Genomic DNA, 24,838 nt, shown 5'->3' with positions numbered 1-24,838 from the left:
TCCATGTGCCACTCAAATGACAGTTTTTCTTTAAGTAAATTCACTTTAACTTAAGATTTAAAAAGCAAACTTAGTGTCAGAATGCTAACTAGAAAAGTATCATTTACCATAAATGGAAGACAATGTTATTAAATTTCAGTTAGATGCCAAGACCTGAAGAAGGTATAGAGTCTGGACCTGCTGAGACAAGAGGGAAGAGGGCAGGGCACAGCCATTCAAGGAATGTCACAGCAGTTAACACCAAAATGGTGGAAGATTCAACCCCCAGTAGGCCTTGAGGCTCAAGATGATGGGAGATTTGACTTCTAGTGGATCTTGAGCTTCACTATATGCTCATTGTAATACATTAGCATGATAAATAACACACCCACAGGTGCCATGACAGTTCCAAGGCTGACCATTAAAGCTCAAAGAGTGGATGGTGGCCCAGTTCCTGGGAATCCCAGCCCCTTCCACGGGGTAGTTGGAATGGCCCTCCCACTTGTTGGCACGTGAAGCTACCGAGCCCATAAAAACTGGCAACACCTCACCTCACTGCCTCTCTCCCTCCCTCATCTTCGTCTTTGGAGACAGCCTGCACTGTCTATGGAGTGTGTATCTACTTTTACTTTAGCCGAGCACCCAACCTCCACACCTCGTGGCCTTTCTTCTGCCTTTTGAAACAGCCTACACTCTATGGAGTATGTATCTCTTTAAATAAGTCTACCTTTACTCTACTGTGGGTAGCTCTTAAATTCTTTCCTGTGCGAAGCCAAGGACCCACACTTGGCGTTCACATCCCAGGGACTCAACCTGGGACAAGGCCCTCCTCTCACCCCACATTAGTTTTTTTTTCCTGTATCACTGCCTTCTGTTAAAAATACAGATTAACAAATGTTAAAGAAATGCTAACACCAAAGACTTTCTAGGAAGACCGAAAGAGAAGCAAGAAGGCTGTCTGACAGCGTGATTCACTGTCATTCAAGACTGGATCTCTGGCACACTCCTAAGTCACTTAAGTCACCTCTTTCACGTGGGGTTGGGTGGTCCCTCCCCACAGTCTGTAGTTTGGACATCCTATCATTCAGTTTTTCCTCTTTGAGGGATGTGCAACTCAGGGGTGCAGCCTCACTGACTGGATACAGAATCAAGCAAATAGGGTGTTTATTAGTTCACCATTGTCCTAGGTTTCCAATAAGAATTCATCCAAGTAGATAGGGGAGCTGGGATCCACCCATTTGAAACTGTCTTAAGCAAAACTAAGAAATAGCAAGTTTGCCTTTGGTGTCATCTGTCTCTTCTTTTGCACCCCCTAATTTCTCACTCCCCATCCAGGTACCCAGACAATTCTTTTGCCTTTTGCTGTTCAGAGGTCTCTCCAAGAGTAAGACCTACTCAGACCTTGCCTCATCCCACTGCCCCACTCTACCCTCCAGCTGTGAACTATTTCACATCAACATGTGAATGACTCAAAACTGGCTTAATGCTGTGTCCATCCTAGAGGTCTGCAAAACTGATTTTAAAAACGCTTTTTTAATTATCTTAGTTGTCAAAGGAACAGTCCTTTCAGGCCTGGTTATGTTAAGATCAACCATTTTGATGCTGCCCCACCCTCACTTTTAATTCAGGGCATTTCTGGCCTCATCCAGATGGCCAAATGCTCATCCTCGAGTCTCCTGAATGCTTTCCTATGCAGGTCATCAGTGATGCAGGTATTGTATATTGGAGTTCAGTCTCAGCTCTGCCCCACAGGCCTAGAGTCTAAAGCCTGGATGCTGGGATGACAAGGGTCTGGATATTTTGCCAGATCCATGCGATCTGAAGTTTTATTTTTATGGTGAAGGCTGCACTTAGCTTGAGTCAAATAATCCCACCCAGTGCATCATCTCAAAATTATCAGCTTTGCTTTATTATTAACAGTAGAGTCTATAAATCTAAGATTAATAAGTCTATTGTACTAAGATTTGGTGGGGGGGGAGTCAATTCTGGCAGTGAACTATTTTTGAAATAATAGATTAATATCACTTTTAATTGAAGAAAAAGTCTCTGACAGAATAAAATACCATGCGTTTGCCTTTGCCAACTTTTAAACACACACACATAAATACCTCCAAAGCTGGAGGTGAACAGTGCAAAGATCAGCCCGTACTGCAGATTAAAACAGAATGCTTTGTTTTATGTAAACAAAGCAACCGGCTCAATGAGTTATCCTCCATTGTATAAGGACACACCTTTCTCTCCTCTCTTCCTCCACCCGCCCTCGGTTGAAACAAGAGAGTTCGAACAAGTTAAAAAGCCCCGGCCATCTCATCAGCCCGAAGGCCGAACTCCGGGCTTCTGATTCTCACTAACCTGTCTCCACGGATGAGCAGGAGGGTGCTTTGACAAGGCAAGCCCGGGTCTGGGAGTCAAGAAGCCCGAATTCCTGAGTCCTCAAAAACAAAGTGAAAGGAAAGGGGGCGCCCTGGGATTCCTTTCTGAGGTCTGGGATCCAAGATGGGGATGCCCAGGACTAACAGCGACACGGGACAGCTGCAGTAAGGGTGCTGACCCTCCACGATCCCTTCTGAAGCTTACAGTAGAACGCATTCCATACGAGAAATAATAACAATAACATAGCAAATAAACATCTCTGAAACAAGTTTGCCAGTAACATCCTCCTTGTATCCAATACTCTATAGAGTGGGGAGGCAGGACAAATTTACCCTCCCCTCCCCATTCCGCAGATCCGGAAAGGAGCCTCCGGCTATCTACGTGATCCGCCAAAGGTCCCACCTTCAACCGCCCAGAGGGCTCAGCCCAGGTCCCAGCCCCCAGCCCCCGCCCCATCCAGGCGCGTCGAGCGCGCAGACTCGCCGGCAGGGGTCCCCTCCTTCGCGCCCCGACCGCCGCTCCTACCCTGAAGGAGGGGCCAGGCCTTCCCTCTCTCCGCCACCCCGGCGGGAGGGCTGGAACCTGGGCGGCGCCGCGCCGAGGGGCGGACCCCAAACTTTCCTCCGACTCAAAAGCGGCGAGCGGCGCAAGGCGGCTCCGCCCCTGTCCTGCAGCCGGGCGCCTCGGGCCGCACGTCCGGCTTGCCGCTACCGCCGCCATGGCCAAGCCCCTGACCGACCAGGAGAAGCGGCGGCAGATCAGCATTCGCGGTATCGTGGGCGTGGAGAACGTGGCCGAGCTGAAGAAGGGCTTCAACCGGCACCTGCACTTCACGCTGGTCAAGGACCGCAATGTGGCCACCCCCCGCGACTACTTCTTCGCGCTGGCGCACACGGTGCGCGACCACCTGGTGGGGCGCTGGATCCGCACGCAGCAGTACTACTACGAGAAGTGCCCCAAGGTACGCGCCCGGGCGCGGCGGTCGCTGTCGGGGGGCTCCTTCCGGGGCCCGGCGCGCCCAGCAGCCGCGCGTTGGGGCGGTGTCTGCGGCCCGTGGGAGGAGACCACGGAGTGACTTATCCTTACCCGGCTCCTGGCCCCCGGGAATTCCTCAAGGAGAGTGTTAGGGCGCTGGGTGGGCAGCCCAGGGGACAGTTGGCCCTCTGCCAACACCCCATTCCGGTCTCGGGGGCTCGAGCGCCGTCCCCACCCAAACCACTGCGCTGCCCGCCCCTGGGGACCGCCTGGCGCAGACGCCCAGGACGCCCTTGCCTGTCCTCGTACTTCACAAACTTTGGGGGAGCGTCTACTCTCAAGTCACGAGTCTGTATGCCAGGCACCAGTCTAGGCTCCAGGTAGCGGGCCGTGAACAGAAGGGATGAAACCCCTGCCTCCGGGAAGCAGAATGTGTAGGGAGGGAAGACAGATGCAAAGGTCGTCCTATGGTAATAAGAACTAGGCGGAGAGGAAGGAGAGAGAGGAAGGTGCTTCACAGCCCGTAGAAACTTCGGAGGACGAGACGGGTTGCGTGGGAGTCCAGGGCTTGGCGTGCGCACCGCCTGCGTGTGGTGGAGAGGGAGAGGGAGAGGGGGAGGGAGAAGGGAGGGGGAGGGAGAGGCCCCGCCCCACCGGCACGGCTCTGCTCGCCTCCTCCCCACCAGCTCCTCTGAGTGTGGTGTGGAGCTCTTGGACTTCCTTGATTCCTGCGGCGTGGAAACCGAGGGTCAGGCTCCCCAGCTGAGGAAAGCTGTTCATAGACCACCCCTGCCCGCTGCGCAGGGGCCGGAGTGGACGCTGCTGGGCCCACGGAGGAGCACCTCCTCACCCCGGAGGGTGCAGCGGGGAAGGTGGGGCGGGGTGGATGGAGGAGAACTTGGCAGCGAGAGGGACTGCGTTGTGCAGTGAGGGTGAGAGCGGCTCTGGCAGCTGCAGTGTGGGCGGTTGTGAGTCTTGGGAGAGGAAACTGGAAACGCTGGTTGGAGGCGTAATTGGAAAGTGTGAAAGGTGGATATATTCTGGATGCAGTGGGAAATACGTATAACATTTATTAGGAATTTTTAAAATATTAAAGTATGAAAAAGAATAGTCCATAATCCCAGTGCTCAAAGAACCCCTGAGCAAAAGAAAGTAAATTTTCAGAGTAAGAAATTGCAGCTGTTGCAAAGCATTCAAAGGGAAAGTAACTTCCTCACCCCAGAGGTCTAGGCCTCTTTACCCAAAGGTAGCAATGGCTAAAATATATCCTAGAAAACACTATATATACATATATTTACAGTATTTTTTTATTTGCAGAGAGGAGACTGCACCTTACATTAAAATTTATTTTTTGAGCTTTTAAGCTGGAGATTTGTTTTAGACCCTCACTCCCCAACCCCTCACCCCCACATACACACTCGCCTTGTATGTGTCTCCTCCAGTGATTTAACTTACCTGGTACTTTATAGTTTTCTAGTTCTCTTGCTAGTTTCTGCACTGGGCAAGCATTTCCTGCTTGAGTACAGGTGTGAGCCAGGTATTCTGAGTGATACAAGTGAACAAGACCCATGCCACATATGTTAATAAAGTATCTACTCTATGACAGTCGTTCACATAAACGGAAGGTCCCTGCCCTCAGCGTAAGAGTGGAGCCAACTGGTGTGTCCAGGCTTCTCTCCCACCTCCCCTGCTCTCCAGTAACTGCAGACGAATCTCAAATCTGGATCTCATCTGAATTCCTTCTCAGATTCCATCCCTACATTTATAAGTGCCTGAAACATAACCCAGGTCTCCCCTTATTTCCTTGAACTCAGCGGATTAAGAACTCAAATCACCACCCCTCCCAGTCCTGCCCTATCTTACGTGTTTCTGAGTTTAATGGCATTGCCATCCTGACAGTCACCTGGGCACAAACTTTAGTCTCACCTCTGATTTCTTCCCGTAATCCCCATTCAGCAAGTTGCCAAATTCTGTTGATTTCTGAAGCTTGCCTTGAAATTACCTGGTTTCCTCCATTCTCGCTTCTCTGCCTGATTGAGGCCCTGGCCTCTAGTCTTCAATGAGGTAGTTCTCTAAGTGGTTACCTTGCTTCCCAGAATTGGTTAAACTGGCAGCATGCAGCTGAATATGGCTAACAGACTTATTTTGTTTGGTTGGTGAGACATCTTTAAGCAATTTTATTTTCCATGCCTTTGGGCGGGACGTGTCCTCTCCAGTTCTTGGCCCAGGACTCCTTGTTTTTCATGGCCGCCCTTACGCATTTATTTTTTCTGCCTGGCTCCTGAATGCATTTGGATTTGCAGTCCCATCTCATTCTGTGCATTATAGTCTGATTAAGCTTCCTAAAGCAGTACATCGTGGCCTCTGCTCAGATGTGTATCACTGACGCCCATTGCCTGCCACAGCCCTTAATCAAGGATTAAAGACCCTTCTCAGTCCGAGTGAGCCTGTCCCTCCCATCTTCTCTCTCATTACCCTCCCGGACTTACCTTATTCTCCCACCAAACCCGTTCACTATCCATGCTCTGTTCCCCCCACTTCTGGGCCTCTGCCCACGCTGCACCTTCAGTCGCAATGCCCTTCAGACCACGTGTCTCTGTGCTCAACCCTTGCCTGTCCTGTGAGTCTCAGTTGTGTTGCCTCCTATTCCATCCACCTTCCCAGAACTACAAGGGCCTCTGCTTAATGCTAGGAACAAATTATAATTATTTAAAAAATATTGGTTGTTGTTATGTCTTCTTTATTTTATCATTACAAGCCTTTTGAAAATGTCCATTTTTTGTAAAATATATATAGAATATTAGTAATGGTGGTGCATATATATAATTTATAAGGTATATTGGAGCTGCTCAATTATTCTACTACCAGAAGTTTTAAATGTTTAGAGACCACTAAGAGGATGGGGGAGAACTTTGATATTTTAAGAACTTTGATATCCCTAAATATAAGGTGGCCCCCCAATTTATTTATGAGAAAATGGGGAATCACCTTAAATTCTTGTCCTTATAAAATCTGTCAAGTAACAAAGCGCTCTCTCAATTACTTGAATCTTAAGCCCATGCTCATTTGGAATCATTGAAAAGGAGGCAGAGTTAACACAGATGTAGTCATTATTCGGGGCTATGACCTCACTGCGTATGTTGGCTATGGATACTGCATTTATAAGCAAGCTTTTTATCGATCACTAAAAAGTAAAAAGCAATATAAAGTGGTTATATTATAGAGATCATGAAAATACACACAAGGAAGAATAAACAAACTGCCCTGATGTTATACATAAATGGATATTTGTGGCTTGAAATACTCCTCCCTGTGACATACAAGAGCCTGGCCTTGGGGGTGAGTGGCGCCTTGCACCTCTTTGGCCTGTGTCTGTCCCAGGAAAGATGCTTTTTCCCAGCTCACCCAAAGGCATCTAACAAGATAATGAGGCCCCGAATGACAGCGCTATAGATATTCAAACAACTTGGGTAAAAATAATGGTGATGTGCTCTGCAAAGTAGTGTTAGATGACGCGTCGACTGTGCATGTGAAGACTTACAATTCAGTTGTTTCATAAAATGAAAGTGGGAAAAAGTGAAATTTCTAAATTGACACTTTCATATACTATTTTCAGTATATACGTGTAACTAATAGGTTAAATATCATAATAGGCATTTCGTACATTAAACTATATTCATATTTTTTTATATTTTCAGGTTGACGAAATACTTTTCTTATTGATTCTTCCTGTTGGGAAATGGGGGAGCCTCTAAAATTTGAGGTGACTTTGTATTGATACTGATGCATTTACAGATTTCTGTTTTGTGTTTGAAAACAAAAGAGGAACTGATATGGAAAGTAAGATATTTTAAAAGGGGAGGACAAAGTTACTCACTGATCTCTTTCGGTTTTTTTAATTAATAATCTGTGCTTGTATTTTAAAGGGTTTTAGGCAAGTCTGAGCTTTGTACCTTTCACTTTCAACTCTGATAGTATCTCCCTGGCTTTTGCTATGTCAAAGGCAAACAGTTTCTAAACTAATAACGAAACGACCCATTTCGTCAAGAATAAATACCGATGAACCTGAGGTAGTCTTTTGTTATGCTTCATAGACTTTCTAGAATAATTTTAATTCTAAAATAATTAATTATACCATCACTTGCAGGAACAGTTAAGGAGGAATATACGTGGTAGCCATCGGGTGTATCAACTCCTTGAAGGAGTTGTGTTTCCTGGATGAATCTCAGCCCACCCCACCTGACCCTCATTCTGTAAATATTTTACATGATGTGAGCTGTGTCAGTCTGACTTTGATTTACCCAAAATGTATGTTTTTTCATAAGGCTCATGAACAGGGGAAAAAAAACCCCCACAAAACACTGAATCTAATTAGTTGGATGAGTTTGCTTTTTTTTCCCTCCCTGGGGGTAAAAGATATTTTTAAAAGTATTGCCAAACCAGGATATAAAATGGTTTTCCTGAAGCCGGTTATCAGGAGCACTTTCCTGCAGCCCTGGGTGCATCCTACTGGGATCTCATTTGGACCTGAGTTACAGTGGTCCTGCCTGTGTGTTTCTTCTTGGTGACCTTGTGTTTTCATGTTGACGAGTAAGGTTGGCCTCATACAATTAACATGACCTCTCTTTTCTTTGTTTCAGAGGGTTTATTACCTCTCTTTGGAATTTTACATGGGCCGAACCTTACAGAACACCATGATCAACCTGGGCCTGCAGAATGCCTGTGATGAGGCCATTTACCAGGTACGTTGTCTTCACCTTTCTTTCATTCTCTCCCTTTAAAGTTCAAGTTCAATTCAGGAACCTTGGGTATGTCATGCTCAAAAAAAAAAACAAACTGAAAAATTGCTTCTATAGGCATGGCTGTCACGAACTATTCGAAATGTGAACTTGGTACTAGAGAACTAGTGGTGTCTCATGAGAATTTTCTTCTACAATCCGTTTTTGACAGCATTCCACAGTAAATTACATTTTAGAAATTAGCACCTGAACAACCTTGAAAAGTGCTTCAGTCCCTGCTGTCAGAATCACAAGCTTTACTTTGGGCTCCAATCCACTGTTTCAAAATGATCAAAGTTTGACGTTTATTCATATATCAGGGCAACATCTGAAAATAATAAGCTTTTAAAATTCTGTTGTCAGACTTTCTCTATTGCTTAATGAGACGGAAAGCACACTTCCTCTTTATGAGGAGCCTGAGGCTGTGAGCCTAATGTGCTCATTTGTTTTTTATGAATATGTTTAACTGTTTCTCCTCTGAGCTTCCAGTATCTTCTTACCGAGAATAGTCCTGAACCTTTCTGATGTGGTTGAAAGGAGGAACGTGTACTTGCAAAGATGCACTCTAAATGAGAGAATGTTTAAAGCGCTCCTTGTCCTGGGCAGGGGATTGTCCCCTCTTGTGACCAGCTGCTTGTCACTGGGACTGGTCTCCTTCATGTGGGTCACATAGACTATTTCGTATGAGAGAACCATTGCAGCTCTTCTCCACTTCCATTTTCTCTGCTTCCCCCGATATCAGCCGACAAAAATTTACCTCCTTCAAACCAGCATCTAACTAGGTGGGATGAAGTGACCAACCAATGCCTGCTTGCTCAAGGTGCAGACTTACATGTTTAGAATTTTGAAAATCCAAGGTGCTAGCATTAGCATTTGATGTGATGTGCACAAGGACCCCAGGACTCTAATCACCAGGGAACAAATTTGAAAGCCCTTTCAACAATGAACAGAAGCAAATCCATTTTTGAACTCTTAGAAGATTCAGTTATCAAGATTTGTGTCAGAAGCAACTTTGGATAGAAGGTTAGGGATCCAAGTAGGTAGCCCCATGCCAACTGGGGCATCGACTTCAACCATAGTTACATCATATGCATACATTTTCAAATGTGCAAATTATGTTTCTGTTTTAAATAATATTTTATTTCATGGATTACATCACTTTCAAATAAGAGTGCAGGCATTTCACAACAGACCGTCATTAGCCAAGCACAGGCTAGATTATCATCTAGTCAGCATAGGACGGGTTGTTCAGTGTATTTGGCCATCAGTTTCCTCACTGTCAGATGAGCAGACCAAAGTGATCTCTAGGGCTGCAGAGTTTTGCCATGAGTCCACACTGCTGCTAGTGGCCTCTGGCTGTGCGGGTCCCAACACTTTGGAGCAGGGAGCTGGCTGGCAACCAATTCCATCCAAGCCCAAGGTCACAGATGCCCTTTGGCTTCCCACAGTCTCTTATGGACCCCAGAGAGATATAGAGGATTTTAGGCCCATCCACCTGGACCACAGTTTCCCTGACTGCCGTCAGGCCCCAGGTTCTCACGGGCAGTGACTCGCTAACTGGTTTTAGGTTAACAATCTTTGACCTTATTGAGTAAATATGTTGTGGTCATGAAAAGATGAACTTTCATCCTTCCCAGAAAGTCTGACCGCATACTTTTTGATAATTTTCAAAATCCTTTAGTCCATTTAGTGTCAGCTTGGTACTGGACTATTTCTGAAGTTTTGCATGGACAGCACAAAAAATAATAGTTTTAAGAAATAGTAATAGCTAACATTTTTTGAGGAATATCTGCCCACGAATAATTCTAAATGCTTTGTATAACCTCATTTAATTCACAACAGCTCTAAATGAAGTAGTTCCTATGACCTTCATTTTTAAACAAGAGGTGAAAGGAATAGCAAGATTTAGTACCTGGCCCAAGGCCACATAGCTAAGAAGTCGCGATGTCAGCGATGGACATTCAGAGCCCATGTTCTCCTCCAGGCTGGGCTGTGCCGCAGGACCGTGCGGGACCATGCGGGACCATGCGGGCTGTTTGCATCTGCAGACCCTCATCAGCAGGGGGTGGCAGATACCAGAAGCAGCAGTGAGGGGGCTGCCAGGACTGAGTTCACAGATGAACCCAGAGGCCCAGCCCAGAGCTTTGGGAAATGACTGTTCTCTCTGATTGTGGGCTGCGTTTGTATCTGTGCCCAATGTTGTCTTCCTTTCATCACCAGCTTGGACTGGATATGGAGGAGCTGGAAGAAATTGAAGAAGATGCTGGGCTTGGCAATGGTGGTCTTGGGAGGCTTGCTGGTAAGTGACCTCGTGAGTGTGTCGTGCTGCCCCGCCGCTGACGCCTCCGCAGGTGCTGTGCCCGAGCACACGGAAAGAACCAAAAGGCTTTCCGGGAGAAGTGTGAGCTGTGACCTGGTTATAGATGTGCTTGTTTTTGAGTCTGCACCGTGCTGTGACCAGTTCTAGACAAACAGTAGTGAAGGGAACTTGAACAAAAGAGACATTGCTTAAAACGCTTGGAGACCTTGCTTCAAACCCCAGAGTTACCAGATCCTTCCTGTGCACTCAAGGGTTTCCCAGGTGGCCCCTTCACTTCACTGTTACTTGGTCACAGCTGCTCAATTCACATGCCTGTGTGGTGTGACCTAAGTTGCTTAGCCATTGTGTTGTCCTGTGCACTTGACAGTTTGCTTTTTGATTGACTTAGTAGGCAATGGCACATGTGTTGTATTATTGGTATGATTTAGTTAATAAATACCCTTTTTTGGATGGATGCAATTTGAGTTCTTTGCTTCATCCAAGAAATGGTTTTTCAACAAATACAGAGGAAAACATTACAAATATAATACCAATGCCGTTACATTAAAAATGTGCATCCCTGTGACCAGGCAGCTCTACTTCCTGATGTCTGCCCCGTGTGCACAAGGAGGTGTGTGAAAACCTTGTTCCAATACTGTTTGTAAGAGCAAAATTTTAGGAATAACCTAGTGTCCACTGATAAGATAGGTAAAGGAACAGCCACATTACAGAATAATATGCATCAGCCCAGGAGAATAAAAGCGCTCTGCATGGGCTTCCCTGGACAGACCTTGCAGAGGAGCAGAGGGTGGGCAGAGGAAACAAGTTGCCCTAAAAGCCACACAGCGTGATACTATTTATGTTTTTAAAACTGTAATATTTCCTGTGAGTATGTGCATATGTAAATCCATAGAAAAAAGTCTGGAATTTGAAAGGCTGAACTGCTGCCTGTGATCTTCCCTAGAGGGGAGTGCAGAATTGGGGGTGGCAACCAAAGAGGATGCTAGCCTGTCTGGAACATTTTCATTGCTTTTACAAGGAGGATGTGAATGTATTAGTTGTGAAATTTAACTTTAATAACAAAATTATATGACCACACATCTGTGCATCAGATTGTAGTCTTTTAGAAAAGATCCCCAAATCTTTTAATTTTACACACACTTTCAAGTGACTAGAAATCCATTTGCATGTGATGTGTTTCATATTGTTTACTCCTCACTACATTAGTTGCCATGTATTTTAACGTTGCAATTAGTCACAGAGAACACTGCCTTTGGGATGCTTGTCACCTTGTGAGGTCGCTGACCGGGTAAATTGGTAGGCTTCCCACGGAGTGGAAGGAAGACCAGCAGGGTCAGTGGCACGCATATCCAAGAGTTTCAGCCAGCCTGCCTTCCTTTTATGTAAAGCCTATTTGTTGGCAGGATTAACCCCACTCCGGGCCGGACAGGGAAGGAGCGAATGAAGCTGGGTAATTCTCAATAGATGACCTGATTCTGTTACCAGACTGAAAAAACTGGGACCCCATTCTCGTCAGGATCTAAGGATAATTTGATTAGGACCCAGGAAAAGACAAATTACCACAGCTCATCGAGAGCAGAACCTGGGGCAGAGCCAGGCCACATGTGCACAGGGATGGAAGAACTGTTGTGATGTCACAGTAACTTGAAGGTCTTGGCCACTGGCCTCTGTGGATCCATTCTAGGACTCCACCATGAACCTAAGTCAGTCTCTTTCTGTTTGATCTAGTTTTCAGTGTTTTCAGTTTTAGATCCTACTGTATTTTTTCATTCTCTGTTTCTCTGTTCAAATTCCTGAGAGGGACAGTCTGGCAAGTGTAACCCCTCAGATGGCACCTGGCCACAAGGTAGATCCTACCCAGCCTGCCGATAGGCTGCCCTGGATCAGCTGCTCCGTCATTAAAAGCTCTTGGCTACAAGTAACAGAGAAACTAGCAAAAGCTAGTTCAACCGACAAGTTCATATATTACCACAGAACAAGAACTCCAGACCTTGGCCACTCCAAGATTAATTTATTCAGTGGCACAGTTCAGTCAGGATTCTGGGTCTCTGTGGTTCTTTTGACTTTCCCCTCAAGGAAAAAGGATCTCAGCAGTAAGAAAAATCTTTCACTGCACCCGGCAGACTTCCTAACACCTCTCATTGGATTGTGTCATTGTATATTCGTGCCAAAGCCAAACACCAGTGAAGGAACCAGAATTACTACAATTAGCTTTGAGGTTTAGAGTAGTCAAGCAAGGGTCACTTCCTGGTCCAGCCTCCCTGAAGCATAAGGCCACCTGATGTGTGAACAACACTAGAATTCCATTAGCCAGAAAGAGTCTGCCACAGACGTCCACCTAGTCAGCCAGATGGGTCACATGTAAATGACACGTCTTTTCAAGCAGGGGGCCGCGGAGACAGCTTCCCCAAAAAGGACATTGTGAGGGGCAGACACAGGAGCAGACATATCTAACGCAGGCCAGCTTCCTCATCTGTTCTCACATGAAATGCCAGCATGTACGCAGGGGTTATTTCTGGATGGCGAAGTAATAAATGATGTTTGTTTTCTTTTTTTATACACTTTTGTATTTCCTAACTTTTCTATAGTATTCATTTTATAATTAGAAAAAAAAAGTGTTATTTAAAAAAAATCAGTACCCACTGTGCAGCAGGCTCTGTGCTTTAAAATACAAATATGGTTTCTCATAGAAAAGTGTTTGTGGCCGCCATGTTTTTTAGAGACAGACTGGAAATTGTGACTCACCTTGCTGACTGCCTTTTGCTGGTGCTGTTTCCTTTAGCCTGCTTCTTGGATTCCATGGCAACTCTGGGACTGGCAGCCTATGGCTATGGCATCCGATATGAATACGGAATCTTCAATCAGAAGATTCGCGATGGATGGCAGGTATGTGAGCCACATTTAAAAATTTTGTCATTTAAGTACTTTGCCTTCATGGTGTTCCAGGTGATTTATAATTTATGGACATTTACCTTAGAGCCCTACTCATTTCTCTGGCATTTGTTTGAAATCAGTGAATACCATCAATCTTCCTGCTTTAGGGTGTAAGCTCCCTGAGAGCAGAGGGCCTGCCGGCATCATTCCCCACCAGGCCCATAGCATCTCGTCCAGTGCCAGTCTCCCAGGGGTGCTCTGAAGATACTTATCACCCACTGCCTGACTGTGGACCACCTATAATGTGCGATGTCCTGTCTCTGCAGCACGTAAAATGGAAGAACATAGCTTTTAGTTCATGATCTTTCCCAGTAGCCCTTTATGGTAGGAAACATGTCACCATTTTTGTGAGACAACTGAGGTCCTTAAGAGGAGACGCTACCTCAGATCACACCGCTGGCAAATATGATTTTGTGTCCCCAGATTTCCAGTCCACATTCAGTATTCTCTTCTACACTCGAGAGTCTTGCCCTCCTTAACATGTCTATCTGACAAGATGCAGGAGCTCAGTGTTCTAATTTTTTTTTTATAAGATAAAAGCAGACCATCTTGTAAACTATTATAGCAAATAAGTCTGGCACATATTTAACATTATAGCACTCCCTAGAAAATTGCACAAATAGTAATTAATCCATACAAATGATTCTCATTTTATTTTTATATAACCAAACCAGATTCTTAAGTATTTATTTCTCTTTGTCTTTGATCTCTCTTTGAGCTACAGTTAGCCCTAGTGTTCATAGTTTTCCCGGATGTGATTTGAATTTTTTTCTCTCTCTTTCTTTGCACCATGCACACACACCACTGACAACATTTCCAAAAAGCCTGAGCTCTCCGAGCCCCTCCCACACTCCCAAGAGTCAGTCCAAGGGCAGCGCGCTCAGGGATTGAGTGGGGGGACCTAGACTGGAGCCATGCCCAGGAGAGAAAAGGGTCACTCTCCCACTCACATCAGCTACATGGTTGTGCTTACATGGGAGAGAGCTGATGAAAATTGCACTATCTGGGAAGATTTTTAAAGGTTGATGGACTTTCAGTTTTTGAAGGCTCTCTTCAAGGAATATTTGCAGTAATAAAATGTTCATTGTGAACTCTCTCCCTCTTCCCCTCAAAAATAATTTTATCACTAAGTGCCTTGAACTCTAGTGGGGATCGTTGAAACCTTATCAGGAATCGTCCTCTATGAAAATAACTGGTCGCTGGGAGGAAGATGGGGAAAGACAGTTGCGACAGCCTCGCATTAAACTTTAACAGTCACACACTAAAGTTCTTCACGGAAAGGCACTGACAGTAGATATCTCAGAGTTGAATCTAGTGGTATCTGCTTTAACCTTCTCTCTTAGAACCCGTGCCGAGCCTGCTGTAACTAGTCATGCGCAGTTCACAATACCCAGCACGCTTCTCGTGACCACTGTTGAATTCTCAGCGTTACCCAGAACATTGTTCAATTTTTGGTATCATCAGAAAGCAAAGTTTGTTGACAGCTCCTGCTGTTTGCTCACTGGTTCATATCCTGTGCATCCCCCAGTTGAGGGGAAAAGCAGTTCTTAGAATTCAGCCACTGACAGGTCCTGAGCTGACCCCTGCTCCCATGCTGGCTGGGTACAGATGCTTTGATAATTCCTCTAGAAAGATGCCGGTCCAGCTGCCACCTGCCCTCCACCCTACCCCTCAAGACGGGCATGTTGCCCCTGACTCCACAGACCCATGCTTGCTTTGTCTCAGCTCCTTTTCATCTGGGATGTTCAGCTCCAAACAGCTCACTTGAATGTGAATGAAAGCTCTTCTCCCATCTGGCCCCGCCCCCCTTCCTGTGGCTCAGCAAGTGAGGGCATTCAGCGGTCACTGGCTACATGGAAGCCTAAATGTACAGACCGATTTGTTAATTCGTTGGAAGAAACCAAGGTAGAAAGGAGATTTATCATCATCCCGCAGCTTCTGTGGATTTAGCAGGGGTGGCTGGGGGCCATTCTCTCTCCTTCGATCTGTTCAGACCAGCTTGTGTTTATGAAGTATCTATTTTTCAATTTATCTTAAAAACAGACTTTGTAACATTGAGGGAATTATTGACTGATTCCTTGCCAAATCAGGAAGAGACTCAGTAAAGAACAGCAAGCTAGGAATTCTTTTCTCCTATAGAACTTGTTAACCCAATGAAATTAAAATCAGCCATTATTTGGCAAGGAGAAATCAGAGCAACATTGGATGGCAGTAAGAGTAATTGGCTGACACTATGAGGACAGTATGGAGGTTCCTTAAAAAACTAAATATAGACTTACTGTATAATCCAGCAGTCCCACTCCTGGGCATGTATCCAGAGGAAACCATAGTTTTAAAAGACACATGCACCCCAATGTTCATAGCAGCACTATTTACAACAGCCAAGGCATGGAAACAACCTAAATGTCCATCAACAGATGACTGGATAAAGAAGATGTGGTATATTTATACAATGAAATGCTACTCAGCCATTAAAAAGACTGCAGTAATGCCATTTGCAGCAGCATGGATGGACCTAGAGATGATCATATCAAGTGAAGTAAGTTAGACAGAGAAAGACAAATATCATATGATATCACTTATATGTGGAATCTAAAAAAAAAAAAAAAAAAAGAAAATACAATGTCTATTTACAAACCAAAAACAGACTCATGGACATAGAAAACAAACTATGTTACCAAAGAAAAAAGGGCAGGGAAGGGATAAATTAGGAGTTTGGCATTAACAGATACACATTACTACGTGACTATATATAAAATAGATGACCAACTGTATAGCACAGGGAACTATATTCAATTTCTTGTAATAACATATAATGGAAAAGAATCTGAAAAGAAAAAATATATAAATGTATAACTGAATTGCTTTGCTATACACCTGAAACTAACATTATAAATCAACTACACTTCAATAAAAAACAAAAAGTCATTAAAAAAAAAGTCATTAAGGGCAGAAGAGAAAAAAAAAATGAATAATTGGCTGACTAGTCCCTTGTCACTTAACAGTGTGTCCTTAGAGGAGCAAATGCAACCTCTGACTTGTGCAGGAGGCCAGGACCGGAGCCCAGACTTTCTTCTATGAGCATTTCATGCTGTTTGAGGGCAGAACAGTCTGATTCTGCCAAGTTTTTCAGCAGAGAATATGTTGTCAGCTCTTCTGTGCATGTGATTTTTGAGAGGAAAGCTGTTTCTCCCTCATCATCCTCCTGGTTTATATAATACCCTAAGATGTGTTTTACAACAGTCCTGAGCATTGAAATGAGGCAGATAGGCCTTGCGGTTCTTTCCTGTTACAGGAAGCAGTGTTCACATTGACCAGTATTTGAAACCCAAGTCCTGCCCTTGCCTAAGGGCAGCATGAAGTGTTTTGTAAGTTAGGGTGTTTGATCCTTTGTGGATATTCTTATGTACTTTTCATACAGTTTCTAGTTATTAACACAAACTAGTGGACTCAACCAATTTCTTTTTTTTTCAACCAATTTCTTGTCAGCTGATAACATTCTATGCTTGTTAAAATTTTAATTGTATTTTTTTTGTTGTTCTCTTTATGACTGGGATAGAGGAAGTCTAAATTCTGAATTACAGTTACTGACTTTGTGTCACCACGTACCCGCCGGCCACATGTTAAGCGGCCAATTTTTAAATGCAAAATTTCAGACCCCACCCCAAACTGACTGAGAGTCTGCATTTTAACAAGATTACCGATTAACTCACATCTAGCTCCTGCCTTCCCTGGGCCTCACCCTGCATCTCATACATCCTCTTGCCTCCAGCTGCTAACTCTAGACCTTCTATCTAAAGATGTTGTCTCTGTGAGTCCCCTTTTCATTTGACACGATGCAGGTAGTTAATGGGCAGCTTACCGGCATTCCTGATAGAAAGTTATGATCAGTGTTTGAATAAATGGATGTTTGCTTGTCAGGCTGTTGATATGAATGCTTTGTCTAATATCCCAAAAGACAGCAGCTGTGTTTGTTTCTCTCTCTCCACACTGTGCCTGGGGCAGACATTGAACTCTTATATAGGTGATCGTGAAACATCACATTATGTTGTAATTCATAGTTAATATCCTTTAAAGCTGAGTTTTCTAAGAGGGAAGAATCAAAAAGGTAAAATAGCCATGTTTGGGGTAATCTCATGGACAAGGGGATTTTGTACTAAAAAACCTTACCCTTCCTTTCTTGCCAGAACACAATTACATTTTTAAATATATATGTAATATTTTAAAGGTTTCACTAATAATATTTTTATTTTTAAAATGCATCCCCCTACGTGTTTTTTGTTCTTGTTTTGGCATTTTTGTTTGCTTATAGAAAACAAAATTCATTTGATGTCCAAGATACCTTAAATACAAATTATGACCTTATATTTTTTTATAAAAAATTTTATTAAATTAAAATTAAAATTTTATAAAGCTTCTGTTATAAATTGACATAAATACATGGGAAAATGTTGAGATTGTCAATAAAATAAATTCCTTACCTTCAGTGTATGTTATTTTCAAAATGAACTATAACTAATAGTTCACTATCAGATCAAAATTACGTTAAGGATTAAACTAAACAAAGACTACAGAATTGTAATAGTGTTCTGTTGGTGGGTGTATAAATTGGTGCAGCCACTATGGAAAACAGTATGAAGTTTTCTTAAAAAAACTAAAAACAGAGCTACCATATGATCCAGCAATTCCACTCCTGGGTATATATCCAGAAAAAATGAAAACACTAATTCAAAAAGATATATGCACTCCAGTGTTCACAGCAGCACTACTTAGAATAGTCAAAATATGGAAGCAGCCTGAATGTCCATCAACAGATGATTGGATTAAGGGATTAAGAAACTGTGATATATATATGGGATTAAGATGTGAGATAGACACACGCACCATGGAATATCACTCAGTCATGAAAAAGAATTAAATACTGTCACTTGCACATACAGCAATGAGGATAGACCTAGAGAATATTATGCTTAGTAAAATAAGTCACACAGAGAAAGACAAATACTATATATCACTTATATATGGAAGCTAAAAAATAATACAAATGAATGTATATGCAAAACAAACAGATTCACAGATGGAGAAAACAAACTTGTGGTTACCAAAGTTGGGAAGGAAGGAGGGAGGGACAGATTAGAGGTATGGGATAACAGGTACAAACTACTGTGTATAAAGTAGATAAGCAACCAGAATATACTGTATAGCACAGGAAATTATACCCATTGTCTTATAAGAGCCTGTAAGAGAATATAATCAACAAAAATACTGCATCACTATGCTGTACACCTGAAACTAATGCCATTTTGTAAATCAACTATAGTTCAATTTTAAAAATGAAAAGAAAATGTGACAGTGTTCTGTACCAACACTGAAATAAACTTTATCAGGGAAGCTTTCTATGAGTAGCTTTTCTTAACTGATTCTGTGTTTTCTAGACACAGGACTCTTGACAGAAACCATTTGCAGATGTTAAAGCAGGCTACAGAACACACAGACCTACCATCAGATCTTATCTGTACCATTTAGTATCTGTGCAACTTTGAGGAAGTTACAACTTCCTCATCTTTAAAAAAGGAGAAATCATAGTTCCCTCCTATTGGGTTGTTATGAGGATTAAATGCAATAATATGTTTAAAACATTTAGAGCAATATTAGCAAGTATTGTTCACTTAGGCTGTAAGACCATAACAAAGATGAATTGAGATTGACAGAACCAACATCTTTTTTGCCAAAACAGTATTCTTTTTTTTTTCTTTTGAATTTTATCAAATGCCTTATTGGAATTCATTGACATAGTAATACATTTTGTTGTTGTTATTGTTTTGGTGTTTTTTTAATTGAATTGTAGTTGATTTACAATGTTAGTTTCAGGTGTACAGCAAAGTGGTTCCGTTATACATGTACATATATTCTTTTTCATATTCTGCTTTATTATAGGTTAATACAAGCTATTGAATATAGTTCCCTGTGCTACACAGTAGGACCTTGTTATTTATGTATTTTGTATATGGTAGTTTGTATCTGCTAATCCCAAACTCCTAATTTATCCTTCCTCTCCACCCTACCTTTCCCCTTTGGTAACCATAAATTTATTTTCTACATCTGGGAGCCAAAACAGTATTCTTGAGTTGATTCAGTCAAAAATACTTTTCATTTGATATAATTGAAGGGCTAGGGCCACATCTCCTGAAAAACAAATTCTAAGCCGTGTTCTTTTTGCAGATAGAAGAGGCAGATGATTGGCTCAGGCATGGAAACCCCTGGGAGAAGGCCCGCCCAGAGTTCATGCTGCCTGTGCACTTCTACGGAAGAGTAGAGCACACCGAGGCCGGGGCCAAGTGGGTCGACACGCAGGTATTCTGAGCATCCTCGCACTGAGCGCTGTATAGAGGATGACACAGATATGTGTACATAGCATTGACTATAGTGTGTTGTATATTGAGTAATAGAGTATATTTTTATAAATAAATCTGTTACTTCTCTTAGTGGAACCCACTCTTTTTGGAGACAAAGCAGCTGAGGCTAAGAGAAAAGTGACTTCCCCAAGGTTAAGTGACTTACCAAGGTCATTTTGTCATCCACTGTCATCCACTTTATCAGAGGCTAATCAGTTCTATCATCCCAGCATGTTTAACTCCCCCAGTAAAGTTGTGGAAACCAAGATTGAATAAATTTAAGTGTCGTTTCTCACCCTATTGCCATATGTACATTGACTTGTAAATTCTCAGGGGTAAATATTTTGAAGCTGAAGTGTTTATTCCAAGGATCACTAAAGCTCTTCTCATTGCAAAGTCAAGAAAAACAATGGAAAATATTATGAAATGCACTCTGTTATCTTGGTGTCAAACCACTTCTAGAGAAATCATGCTGGTGTCAATCCAAGTGTCCTCAGGTCACGGGCGTGTATTTATCCTGCTGCTAGATTAGAGTGTTACCCTGATGCTGAACAAAATTCACTTTTCAGCTCCTCCAGTTGTGGTTTGTGCTTTGCTGTCCTCATACTTCCTGATAAATAACCCCTAAGAACTCCTGGACTGTGTTGTCCAGTCACTGGAGGCTCCACTTGAGATATTTGTGTAATAAATATGGCCTTAGGCTGGAAAAGATGTCTCACTGGCCGTTCTTTAAAAGCTTAAAGAAAATGGTAAAGACCAAGGAATCATTGCTCTTACATAGCAAAATCAGGAGTGAAATTCAGTACTGTAATGCTAAATTCAGTTCGTTTATGGGTTAATCTCCATAAATAAATGCTTCATTTTGTCTTAGAAGAGTCAAGACCCATGTTATAGCTGACTTTTAAACTGATGATTTATTCTGCTAATCCATGCAAAGCTATTCATGGTTCAGAAAAATAAGACTTTTTAAAAAAGCTTTTCCTATCCGAACATGATTTATTCAGCATATGAAATAACGGATTAGAAGCTAAAATAGGTCATTATACATAATGATATAAGGAATAAACTAATACTGTGATTTCAAGATAAGTTTCCCTCTGTCCACACCCCACCCCTTTTATTTTGGTTAAACAATAGACCACAATCTAAGTTGTAAGCTGCAGTTGATTACAAATATGATCAGGAGAGCTGCAAACAAATCAATTGTTAATATGCCCAAAGAATTCTCACATGTTTTTGATATTACCTAGCAATTATTTGGTGTCTAAAACTTCCAGTGGCTTCTAATCTGTTTAAATGTGTGCAGTTTACATGATCTTGTATTTACAAAGCACGTCTAGACGTTTTTAAAATATATCCAGAAATTCAATTAAAGAGAGTGTGCTTTTCTGTGCCCGCAAAGGCAAGGTTATGGGGCAGATGTAACAAAGTGTGAGCTGACCCAAGCCATATAGAACTTTATGGATTGACGCCACTGCCTGATCAGCCCCAGATTTGCAGCGAGTGAGGCCAGAGAGCATGAGATCAGACCTGGTGTACGCCGGCTATGACGGCTTCCAGTAAACCGAGCTGTTTGTTTCATTCTTGTGTCAGTTCAGGCCCTCTGGGAAGCAGACCACAGGGAGAATTAGCAGCATAGTGAGCCATTGCAGAAATGCCTGTGAAAGATGAGGGGGAAAGGGAGCAGGAGGAGGTGGGAAGTCGTTCAGACTGCAGCGCAGGTGTGACACTTGTGAAGAGAGAAGTGGAAAGGATTCTCACGAAGAGCTTCAGACCTCTGGAGCTCTGAGCAAGTGCCCGGGCTGATGGGACATCACTCAGGAGGGAAGTCCCGGCTCCCACCACGATGGGAGCATCCCAGAGAAAGCGCAGCCTCGGCGTGAGCTCCGAGGTGGCAGCTTCTCCTTGAAGTTCTCTAAAGGGACATCTGAGCCATGGGCCTCCCCAGCTGCCTCAGTTATGCTTTGAGAGTTAGAAGGATGAATCACTTTTGAACCCAGACTCAATCCCACTCTGTAAATGACTTTTTCTGATTGATCACAACTTGCTTTAAGAACCTCCAGACACCTTTATTTCCTAGTGAAAGATAGTCAAATAAGGGTGCTTTTTTCATTCTGTGGTCATTATGTTCATGAAAGCATGACTGAATATGTGTGATTGATTGATACAGGCTGGAGTGCTTCATTCCTTCCTAATTCAGCAGACCGAATCAAAGAGCTCTGTGGTTAGGTTTCACCCTACCACTGACTGTGACCTTGGGCAAGTCACCTCTCTCAGCCTCCTTCCCCTCTTGTCCAAAATGAGTAAGTTGCACCAAATGATCTCTAGCATCCTCCCCTTCCTTAGAGCTTGGCTTTGATGAGGCAGGGAATAGAAAACTTTCTTCCTACAGAAATTTTAAATTCACGTGAAACGGTTCATCTTCCTGTTCTACTCTAATTCTGTGACTGTAGCAAATATTGAGCTAGAGTTTCCAAAGCCCACCATTTAGATGCATCTCAGCCAGGTATCAGCTGGTTTGTCAGATCTCTAAAATAACCCTTCATGAAACTTTGAAAAACCTAGCATAGCATTTTAAACATTGTAGGTAATATTTGTCTTCATAAATTTCCTATTCCATTAATTTCCACCATATTTGAAATTAGATCATTGAATAACTCACATGAAGCTTATCCTGATTACTGCTTTTTAATGGGTATAGATCCACATTTGCCACTTTTTTGTACATCATATTTTATTATTCTTAAAGCAGTGGCTTGATCTGAAATGTGAAAGGTCTGCATCCAGATTAGGGCAAGGGACACAGAGGGCAGTCAATGAGGAAATGATATAGAAGACCATCTGTCCAGGGGTTCCTAGCCATCCAGATTGTTCCAGTTTGGGAAGACAACCCCCACGGCTCCCCTCCAGTCCTGGGACCCTTGTCTTGGTTTTGAGTTAGTGATGGAGCTGGGAACCAAATTCCAGCTGCTGTCTCCCAGCTCTGTTCAACCTACGTGGGAAACAGCAAGCAGCAGCTTCGGTTTCATCCCACAGGTGGTCCTGGCTCTGCCATATGACACCCCGGTGCCTGGGTATCTAAACAACACCGTCAACACCATGCGCCTCTGGTCAGCCCGAGCGCCCAACGACTTTAACCTCAGAGACTGTGAGTACAGCGTGGGCTCGCTTTCCTTGTGTGTGTCTTTAATCTTTTTGTTCACTAGTTAGAACCCAATTGAACTTGAGAAAAAAAGCCCTGAGTTTCTGACCTGAACTGTTTAGTGACTAAAGCAGCCCCATTTTATGGAGCAGGCATGGGAGACACATTTAAAGCAGTCCTTCCATCTGACCCTCTTAGACACTCCTGTGAATCACCACATGAAGGTTTCCTGAAATCCTTTTGAATTTTTAGGGATTTTAGGAATCCCACATGGTACTCAAGAAGCATTAGGTGAGACCGAGGGGCTTCTGAAAACAGTGGCTGGCTTGTCTGCTTATTCGTTTTTCTAATATTTCCCTCAGTTAACGTTGGAGACTACATTCAGGCGGTGCTGGACCGGAATCTGGCCGAGAACATCTCCCGGGTCCTCTACCCCAATGATAACGTGAGTGATCAAGCTTGCTTTCCCAGCGGAAACAGGAGCCGCTTACTTCACAAGTGCCTATTCGGTAGCCAAAACACATATACTTAATACTTATTTTTTTCCTTCAATGAGGAAAAAATCTCCATATCTCTTCCTGAATTGTCTAGATTTCCCCTCTCATCCAAGTAAGGAAAACAAATTCATGCCTATCATGAAATCACAATTGATATTTGCCCTTGATTACTGAGCCCATCACTAATTGGGAGGCTCTATACATATGTCTCAAAACGAAACTGGGGCACAAAAGATGAGGTGCAGCGCTGGTGAAGCACTACTTGTGTCCAGACAGAAGTTTCATCCAGTCTCCTGCCTGTCCTCTTCCCCTCACTGACGGGGCTCTTCCGACCTTCCGGCCCCAGGTGAGGGGTGTCACGGACATCAGGGTGGACCCAGGAGTCGACACTTTTTTCTTATGCCGCTTGTTTATCTTATGTAACTTTTTCTTATAGGTGATTATTTCTAATTTTACACTAAAAATAGCTTAGTTTAAAAAATAAAACTTGGAACTGGATCTCAGATGACTGCTATGGATTCTTAATTTAAATATGCTTAACTCTAACTTCTCTATGGATGAAATAATTTTCTGGAAAGTATAAGGATTTTTTTTTTTTAATAATCTCAGAAGCAACAAAATTAGTACTATCCTCCACTAAGATGGCATAGAACAAGGATCTTGGTGACTAGGACATAAATGGTCCTAAGACCAGAAGTCCACTTGGTGCTAAACCCTGGTGTCCAAGGAGGATGCAGCATTTTCAGGAACTTAATTGTATATATTATTTTATCTTTATGAGAAACAATGTGACTTCAGTACACTGCAGAGAAATCTGTAACCCAAAAGCAAAAGATTGTTCAATTTTATGGTCAATTAAAGAAAGAATCCTTCCATGTCTGGGGCCATACTGCTTAACAATACTCAGGCCTACAGGATTGTTTAACTAGAAGGGGCTTGAAATTCATCCTTCTGTCCTCAGTAAGGACCAAACCTAACTTTACTTGGAAATAATCATCTACAGCAATTGACGAGGCACACTAAGTTAGCATGGGCTGCAGAGCTGACCCAGTTCATTGGGTGAAAGGTAGCTCTCAGGATCATGCTTGTTTTTAAGTATGAGTTAATAAATCTTTTTTGTACTGTAACCATAAGAACAAACTTATCCCCTCTCCCCAACTTGGTCACAGCCCTTGTCGTCAGTTTGTCTTCCAAGAATCTTGCCCCTGTTCTCCCTTTGCAACTAGTGAGATGTTTTTTTCTTCCGCTTAAAATTCTTTCAGGCTTCTGATCACCCCTAAGAGAAGTACAGAATCTTAGGTGTATTCCTGGGTTCTCTGACGCGTCCTCCGTGACCTTGCCCTGGCAATGAGGTCCCAGCTGGACGGGATTATTCACCCTGTTCTTTCTCATCTCCATGCCTTGCCCACACTTCCTCCGCCTGAACAGGCTACTCTGGCTCTCTG

At 43.2% G+C, this 24,838-nt stretch overlaps 1 protein-coding gene across 3 annotated transcripts in view; it reads left to right on the top strand.

Annotated features, from left to right (window-relative positions):
• Nucleotides 1–2,996: 2,996 nt before the first annotated feature.
• The window catches only part of PYGL (glycogen phosphorylase L), a 49,310-nt gene continuing 27,468 nt past the window's right edge, over nt 2,997–24,838 (top strand). For 2 of the 3 annotated variants that reach the window (XM_031453711.2, XM_031453710.2), the window contains exons 1-7: nt 2,998–3,313; nt 7,968–8,069; nt 10,326–10,404; nt 13,208–13,311; nt 19,582–19,713; nt 22,791–22,902; nt 23,259–23,341. In XM_031453711.2, the coding sequence (XP_031309571.2) occupies nt 3,071–3,313; nt 7,968–8,069; nt 10,326–10,404; nt 13,208–13,311; nt 19,582–19,713; nt 22,791–22,902; nt 23,259–23,341 (855 nt within the window). In that variant the 5' untranslated portion in view covers nt 2,998–3,070. Of the gene's footprint in view, nt 3,314–7,967; nt 8,070–10,325; nt 10,405–13,207; nt 13,312–19,581; nt 19,714–22,790; nt 22,903–23,258; nt 23,342–24,838 lie in introns of all 3 variants that reach the window. The other variant, XM_064485949.1, reaches the window with a different exon arrangement.

The sequence above is a fragment of the Camelus dromedarius genome, chromosome 5 (assembly GCF_036321535.1).
Source record: "Camelus dromedarius isolate mCamDro1 chromosome 5, mCamDro1.pat, whole genome shotgun sequence".
In the NCBI taxonomy this organism is placed as follows: Eukaryota; Metazoa; Chordata; class Mammalia; order Artiodactyla; family Camelidae; genus Camelus; species Camelus dromedarius.
The sequence above is the reverse complement of the archived record's forward strand: the minus strand, read 5'-3'. Positions and strand labels throughout refer to the sequence as shown.